This window comes from Triticum urartu, chromosome 5A (genome assembly GCF_056163025.1).
Source record: "Triticum urartu cultivar PI428250 chromosome 5A, HENAU_Tu73, whole genome shotgun sequence".
NCBI lineage: Eukaryota > Viridiplantae > Streptophyta > Magnoliopsida > Poales > Poaceae > Triticum > Triticum urartu.
In genome coordinates, this window is record NC_141877.1 from 570,749,511 (window position 1) to 570,757,701 (window position 8,191).

At 42.4% G+C, this 8,191-nt stretch overlaps 1 protein-coding gene across 1 annotated transcript; it reads right to left on the reverse strand.

The window, feature by feature from the left end:
* Nucleotides 1–4,578: 4,578 nt before the first annotated feature.
* LOC125510635 (protein CANDIDATE G PROTEIN-COUPLED RECEPTOR 2) lies at nucleotides 4,579–7,386 on the reverse strand. Its single transcript, XM_048675867.2, has 6 exons — nucleotides 6,972–7,386; nucleotides 5,990–6,181; nucleotides 5,324–5,483; nucleotides 5,121–5,223; nucleotides 4,957–5,038; nucleotides 4,579–4,813 (listed from the first exon to the last, which is right to left on the reverse strand). Exons 1-6 carry the CDS (start codon nucleotides 7,275–7,277, stop codon nucleotides 4,736–4,738), a joined length of 921 nt encoding a protein of 306 aa, XP_048531824.1. The 5' UTR covers nucleotides 7,278–7,386; the 3' UTR covers nucleotides 4,579–4,735.
* Between the last annotated feature and the right edge of the window lie 805 nt (nucleotides 7,387–8,191).

Sequence of the window (8,191 nt, forward strand, 5' to 3'; positions counted from 1 at the left end):
ATTATCCGTATGTTTGCTAAACAAGATGGCAGATTTATTCCAATTGGGAGTTTGACCAGAGGGTGGACAAAATTGATTAATAATGCGAGCAATGGTATTGGCATCTTCATTATCTTCCCTATCACACACAATTAAGTCACCAGCAACCATTAGAGAATGGATAGGGGGACAAGAGGCCACCAGCTGGATACTGCTCAACTATTTGTATTTAAAGCATCTTGCATAGAAAACGACAATTCGTTGACAACAAGAGTAAAAAGATACGGAAACAGAGGACAACCTTGTTGGCTACCTCATGATCCTTTAAAGCCGCCAAAAGGTTGTCCATTAATGTTAACAGAAAAGGTGGCAGTAGATATGCATTCATAAATTAAATCTACAAAATGACCATGTAACCCTTTATGAAGCAAAGCTCTCTTGGTGATATCCCATTCTATCATATCAAAAGCTTTAGCTAGATCTATTTTTAAGCATGAAAGCTTCATGTTTCCAAGAATTAAGCTGAAAGAGTGGGTAACCTCCTGAGCAACAATAATATTATTTGCAATTCTTCCTTGAATGAAAGCTATGGGTATGTAATTAGGTAAAAGATCTTTAAGCCTATTAGCCAAAGTTTTTGTGATGATTTTATAAACTACATTACAAAGGCTAGTAGGTCTAAAGTCTTGAGGGTTCTTAGCATTATCCTTCTTATGAATTACAGTAATATATGTTTTGTTTAGTCAAGGGTGCATCTTACCTCTAATGTAGAAATATTGTACCAACTTCGTAACATCATCTCGAATCCAATTCCAAACATCAAAGGCCACATTGATACCATCTAGTCTTGGAGACGCATTTTTCTTCATCTCTTTGTGAACCCGTAGAATTTCATATTTATCTCGCATAGTTCGCCAATCTATCATGTTTTCAAAGTTACTGTGAAAAGGTGGGAGGACATTTAAATTAGTTTGCTAGAGGTAAACAAGCTAGAAAAATAATTAATAGAACAAGAAGCAATAGCATAAGGATTTGAACCAAGTTTTTGTTATGGTCGATAATCACATTAATCCTATTTTTTCTCCTCTTAAGAATCTAGTTACGAAAATAGTTGGTGTTCTTGTCTCCTTTCGTAGCCCAATGCCATTTAGCCCTTTGCGTGTATAATTCTGTTAGTTTAGTCATAGTCTTGTCATACTGTTGCATAAGGCCAGCTTCCAAATTGTGATCCTACAAGTGAGTAGGGGCAGATTATATCATTTCTATCTCTTAATGGATGGTATCTAATTGTTGCTTTAAAGGCCTCTTATTTCTGCTCCATTTCCTTACGGTGCCTGCAAATAAAGCAGTTCAATATGGTATGCTTTATCATTAGTAGCCGTCCAATTATTTCTTATAGTACTATGATAATCATACTCAAACAACCACCAGTTTTCAAATTTAAAGTTTTTTTTAGTTTTTTACTAGGACTATATTGGATATCGTATAGATAGGAGCATGATCACTATACATAATAGGAAGATTGTAAATAGAGGTGTTGGGAAACTTAAACGCTCATAAGTAGGAAAAGAAGTAAAATGCTTATTGCACCAGGTAAAAGCAGGACCAGTATAACCCGTGTTGTTGGAAATATGCCCTAGAGGCAATAATAAGATGTTATTATGCCATTTCCATGTCTGTAATTATGTTTATATTTCTATATATATGCTATAATTGCATTGGTTCTTGAATATGGGATTCAGACGAAAATCCAATTGCATGTGTGGAAACATAGACACCAAGAAGAAATCCGGATAATCTGAGATTTTATTTGTGGAAGAAAGTTATGAACTACCCACATGAGATGACCACCCCTAGCACCCCCCTAGGGCCACCACTTCCATAAGGAAGGACTGGGCCGAATTGGATAGGGAGGGAGTCTCCTTCCACCAAGTGGAAGAGGAGAAAGACTCCTCCTTGGTAGCCCCCTCCCCCCTCTCCACCTATATATATGTGTGGAGGGCTCCCTCTTGCAACACACCAATCCAAAGTGGATCTCTCCCTCATAGGTTCACGCTCTCCCTGCTAATTGGCATGAGTGTTTAGACTCCTAATTAGCCAGGCTCTAATCTAGGTCTAATTGGTCTACGAGAATTAGACTCTTAATTAGATGAGAAAAGCCGCTAGGCTTTCTCCCTACTACTATAGAATGTGTGGACACCTCAGAGGGTTCATCTACTTCAACTCTCACCTCGGTGAACATTCTCGCGGTTAGTAGGTATAACCTAGTTGTAGGACTCGTCGCGCTACATCGACTCTTCACTGCTTCCTCTACACTGCCCGTCGGTGAGTTTGATCATTACCGCCATCTTCACAGTGTTCCTGAATATGATCGTGTAGCATATTTTTTGTTGTTGCATAGCACGTTCCTATCCACATATCTATTGGTCCACTTCTCTTAACATGATTAGTAAAGGCAGCCATACGATGATGGTTTGAAACAACATTACTATTCTTCTCCGAGGGATTAACTATATCATTAAAGTCATCCAACCTTCTTCCAAATATCCCTGGCCTTGCGATGATGGGGATTGCCATAGACACAAACTAACGTGAAACTAAAGTTGGTACTGGTATGAACAACAGACGCTAATATCATATTCTGACTAGAGTTGTAGATATCTCGCAGGATGTCGTCCTCCCACATGACCCAAAGGCCTCCAGATCGGCCTTCCGCGGGAACAACAAAACTACCCCAAATAGGAAAATGATTGACTAGATCATGAAATTTAATCCTAGACGAAAGAGCTTCTGAGATTAAGGTAACCTTCGCTTTCATTGATGACATCAAATTGGCAAAATACTACATTTTATTATTTCCTAGGGAAATTACCAGCATTCCTTGCAGTATTAGGGACGAGTATTACATCTCCATTGCTGCCAGGGATGTCCCAACGGAGATTTCTCCTTCCTATATTATGCAATCAAGTATATCGGGACCAATGCCTATTCTCCTACGACCCATCATCACTATGCATTGGACAACTGAAGGGAATCGGACACACAAGAGGAAGCGGTAGTGGGCTAACTCGCTAGATCGGGGTAGGAAAAGGAGGTGACCTTGGGTTGGCATGGTGGATTGTTGATAGCGGGGAGTGGTCAATCAATAGAGCAGGGATTGGATGTAAAGGATGTGAGGGGGTTGCAGATGGACTGGATGGAGCAGGGAGGAACCAAGGAGATGGAAGGGATCAGGATTGTGGCGGCTTGGCTTCCCTTTCTTGCAACGGATAGCTGGTGAGGGAAGAGGACCCCGTTAGTGTGGTGGCTTGGACCCTCCTGGGTTTGCAGCGGTAGGTTGATAGAGGGGATTTGGGGGAGATGGTTGTTGGCTGATGGAAAAGAGGAACTGACAGGAGGCATAATGAATTGGAAGGAAGAACAAATCAGAGGTTAGATGTAGGGAGAGAAATCCAGAGCATGATGCTCAAATTCCACTAGGGAGGCAATGCCGGAGAATCGCCGGAGAATAAGGGTCTAGAAGAGCAATGGAGCCATTTTCCTACCGAGCATTACATAGTGCTCCTTTCAATTTCGAGGATGAGTTTATTTTTTATAACAATAGGAGGGGTTGTCGAAGCGAAAAATCCTAATATGAGCACAAGCTCAAATGCTCTTGGCATGAACAGTAAATTCAAAAGCAATTCAAAAAATTCTGATTTTTTGTGGGCAAACTTAAGAAATGTTTCGAGTGCTTGCAAATTTTCATCATCATATCACATTTGTGGAAGTCGTGGCAAAAAAGATAATCAACGCTCCAAAATACTTCCGAAAATAGCATCTTCGAAGCGTCAACTTTTTTTTGCCACAACTTACACGAATGTGATTTCAAGCTGAAACTTTGCAAGCACTCAAAACATTTATTAATGTTTGCCAAAAAAAAAGGATTTTTATGATTTATTTTCATATTATTTTTTTTTCGTTTTACTGTTCATATGGGCTCATTTGAGACCCGAGAAACTCCATGTCCGTGTCCAAGAGCATTTGTGGGCGCCCGTTTGACGGGAAAACCGTGTCTACGGACGGGTGAACGCAGCTAACCAATGGCCTCTAACACCTAAATCAAAATCAATGGCCTCTGTTTCAGGCCGTTGAAGCGCTGTCTGTCGCGTCATGAACTCATGTCACCTTCGTCCAGTCTCCCTCACGGAACTTCAGCGGCAGCAGCGCCCTCCATCCTCCAAGCCGTAACTAATACTCTAAATAACTGCTGTCACTGCCCATGCCAATGCCATATCCAATCCAACAACGTACACCAGTACACAGAAATGACACAAGGATACCATGTGTGCAGTAACTGCCTCGAATCTCACTCCAACTTCCTGCTTGCACTGGCAACTCGAAATACCCAAGTAGTAATAGTAACACTAGTAGCGAAAAGATTCCAGAGAGCTGCCAGAACAAAACATAGGGCAAGTTATGCGTCCACATACATGTACCACCAGTTATGGCTTTCAAGTTTCGACAGCGTCTCGTCGTGATAAGTAATTGGCAATCTGAGGTATGGCAATTCTTGAGGTGCCAAACAGATGGTGACAGAGGACACAAATCAGGTGTGCGTATCGATAAATTTACACATTTTCATTGATTATAATGGTTGTTGCTTGTTAGGGTACAATCTCTGTTCTAAGATTCATTCAGTTTCCAGGATGACGCTACTCCGTGCAAATTCACATACAAATAAGTCATACAGCGTGAATGGACTCCGCAGGCAGGTTTAATCCCAGTCAGCGTCAAAGAACCCAGCGTCTTTCATCTCGGAGTAGTATACGTTCTCTAGAAGCATATCTTCCTCCTACAACATCACACAAACAAACAGGCAAGACATAGACAATCACTACAGGAACAAAAAGGCACATAAAACACTCCAGTGTACAAGCTGAAGACGATAGGAGTACAGAAAGAGAGGTATTAATTTCATAGGTAAGAAGAAGGTACCTGGAAAAAGTCTGCTAAGAAAGTCACATACAGAAGTGGAAGGTAAAGCGCGTGGTAACAGACAGTAGTGAGGTTATACAGCCTGCACAATAGACAAAACTCAAATTTTGCTCTCAAGTGCAGAATAAGCTAGAACAATATGAGCTGTGGTATTATTTATGTACCATAAACCAAATCCAGCTCCACATGCAATGAGGAAACAGCCAAACAGAGATAGGCCGTTAAGTGCCAGCATTGCACACACATACTGGTAATATGCTGGTTTTGCTGTCATAAAAAGGTGAAATGATATTGAGTACACAATGATGATCATCAAACAACAGATTTGAAACATACAAAATTATACAGCATTAGTGTAACCAATTACCAGGTAGCCTGTCTTTCCACCTCGAGTGATGCATGAAAACAATCAAGCCATAAACTCCTGTAAGCACCAATTTGTGGAGAATCCATAGGCCCCATTTCCCACCAGTTCCTTGGTCAGCATCGATAAACAAAGGAACACCAAAGCCAAATACATATATGGTCTGAAGAGGGAGGAAATGTGAGGCCAAAGGCAACATACAGTTCCCTAGCTATATGCATGACAAAAACTATCGTTCAAACATCCACCTGCAGCATAATCTAATGCAATGAAACAACATAGAGTGAAGAGTTAAACTATGGAGTGTGTTTTCTCTCTGTAGCAGCCCAAAACTCATTTTATAGTATCAACTTTCAAGAGATAAGACCCTGCGAGATTTAGCATCAACAGAAACCAGATACAGACTTGAATACACACTCCATTATGAAACAATGGTGATCATTTTATTTACTTGTAATAAAAAGACATGGTGAACCTGATAAATAGTTAATTTGTTTCCATTGCATATTTTTATTAAGAATAAATCAATGATATCCTATACTCCCTCCTTGAACTAAAACCAGATCACTTATTTTCGAACGGGGGTAATGCTTACGAAAAATCTGGCCCATCATACATTATTTGAACTGGGAAAATAAAGAAACGTCGCACCATGGAGGGGTAACATACCTTGAGCAATACATCAGCACTGACTACAGCACCAGAGATAACAAAGGTACGTCCCAAAGACTCATAACCACTGGCTTCATTTCCTTGAAGTAGAAATGCTATAAGACTAACTTCCAAGAATAACATTCCAGATTTGGTAAACAATGAAAGCACATTCCATGAGAAGGCCCTATCAGGCATACACTGCCACGCCTGTCAGTCAATAAAACTGCTGTTAAACAAGAGTAATAGAAACAGACAATATACAATGGAACATATGAGCAACGTTACTGAAGATGAAACAGGTCAAAAATCACATGCATATGAGCAGCGGTTGCTCATGCAATTACCCCATAGAACAGTGGCATTAGTAAACACATATACCTGAAATCTGAAACTAGTAACCAGGCCAATGTGTAATCAAGCAACCGGAAACTAGCAACCAGGCCAATTGTACTCAAGTTGTTTGTAGTCTTGAACAGAAATACCTACCAGAAGCCTGCTGCTAGCTCATCATTAATTACCAGACCAAAACCTACCCATATACCCACTCATCTGCTTCTGTGATCACAACCCAACTTCCATTCATTCAATTGCCAAGTTGAAAAAACAAAAGGTAAACCATATGTACACAAAATAGACTTGTCTAATGAAAAGTCTACCTAACTTGTACGGTTGTACCCAATTATTCTGCTCCTCAATCAAACACAAGCAAGCATACAAAACTTGAACTGTTCAGTAAGTCTAAGAACGCAGATTCATATCCGCGGTTCCATAGCTGTAACCTTTCTTGCTGCTGATCCTACCCAACGTTATGATAACTGATTGAACTCGTCTACCTACTTCACTAGCCTCTAGTAGAAGAAGTCAAAAAAAAAACACTATTTTTTTACGGAAAAAAAACTAGCACGAGTTACTCCACATCATTTATGCATCAGAATTCACCAAAAAACACTACTAGCAGCCAGAGTTGGGAACGGTAACGGGGGCGAGCGGGCCGGACCTGGAGGAAGCACCAGAGGAGGTTGAGGAGGGCGACGGCCCAGAGGAGCGCGTAGTAGGCAACGACGAGGACGTGGGAGCGGCCGTAGCTGAGGCGGCGGAAGCTGCGGCGGGCCTGCCAGGCCAGGAACCCGACGAAGGCCAGCGACGGCAGCATCACCGCCAGGCTGTACCAGGCCCCGTGGCAGTCGGACACCCACCACAGGGGCCCCGACCCGGACCCGGGGGCGGCGCCGGAGCCCGACGAGTTGGCGGCGTCCGGCGCCACCGCCAGCGCCATGGCGCCCTCCAGGAGCCGCCTCGGCATCGGCGCCGGGGGCCCGGCGGGCGGACGGGCGGGCGGGCTAGGGTTTGGGGTGGGGCGGGGCGGGGGGAATTCGGTCAGGTCGCGCACGCTCGCTTCGTGGGGAACTCTGGAAGCTGGGTCAAAAGTGGGGGAGGAGTAGGATGAAGGAGAGGGGATCGATCGTAAGGAAGGAAGAGACGTCGGTGGATTGCGATTGCGCGCTGCGGACGTGGGCCCACCTGCTAGGAGCTTTGGACGGCCCGATGCGAACCGATCCGCTACTTGGCTTCGATGATCTTTCTGTTATTTTTTTTTTTTGAGGTATACTCTTTGTGTTCTACTGTAATAATTGTTCTACTAAATAAGATGATATGCCAAAGGTGCTTATAGGGATAGGGTGTGCATGTGTGGGTTCATAAGAGTGAGTGTGTGCACGTATGTATGAGCATTTGCGTCTGTACTGTGTTCAAAAAAAATGTTCTACTAAAAAGAAAAAATATCAAAATAAAACAAATACTAAAAATAAAACACTTGCTCCTTTTGTTCCAATTTGCTTTGCTTTTTTTTTCTGACCGGGCAGCAACTAGTGCAAAGCTGCTCATGCTTTGTGGGGAGTGACTGGAGGAACCATTTACGAAAGCAGAATGCTTCTTTAGAGATGACGATGGAAAAGAAAGTTGTATCCTGAACGTACGTGGCGTCACTACGCGGATATCATCTTTTTATTTCATTTTCAAGGAACAGAATCATGGATGAAAGCAGACGCTTTGGGACACGTTGCGTAGTTTCATCGACGACGCCGTAAAATTATGGCCGTGCCAAGAAAAATAAGCTTGGACCGGACGTTTATTCAAACTTTTCAAATGGCACCACCCTATGCAAAAGTGTACTCCAGAACAAACAAGAAATTCAGTACAGCGAATTTGTCACATTTT

Excerpts from the sequence above, each read along its gene's own strand:
- LOC125510635 (XM_048675867.2), bottom strand. The coding sequence starts at position 7,277 with ATGCCGAGGCGGCTCCTGGAGGGCGCCATGGCGCTGGCGGTGGCGCCG. Across the intron at positions 5,224-5,323 it reads GTGGAAAGACAGGCTACCTG|CAAAACCAGCATATTACCAG; the intron begins GTAATTGGTTAC and ends TTTTTATGACAG. Across the intron at positions 4,814-4,956 it reads TCTTAGCAGACTTTTTCCAG|GAGGAAGATATGCTTCTAGA; the intron begins GTACCTTCTTCT and ends GTGATGTTGTAG.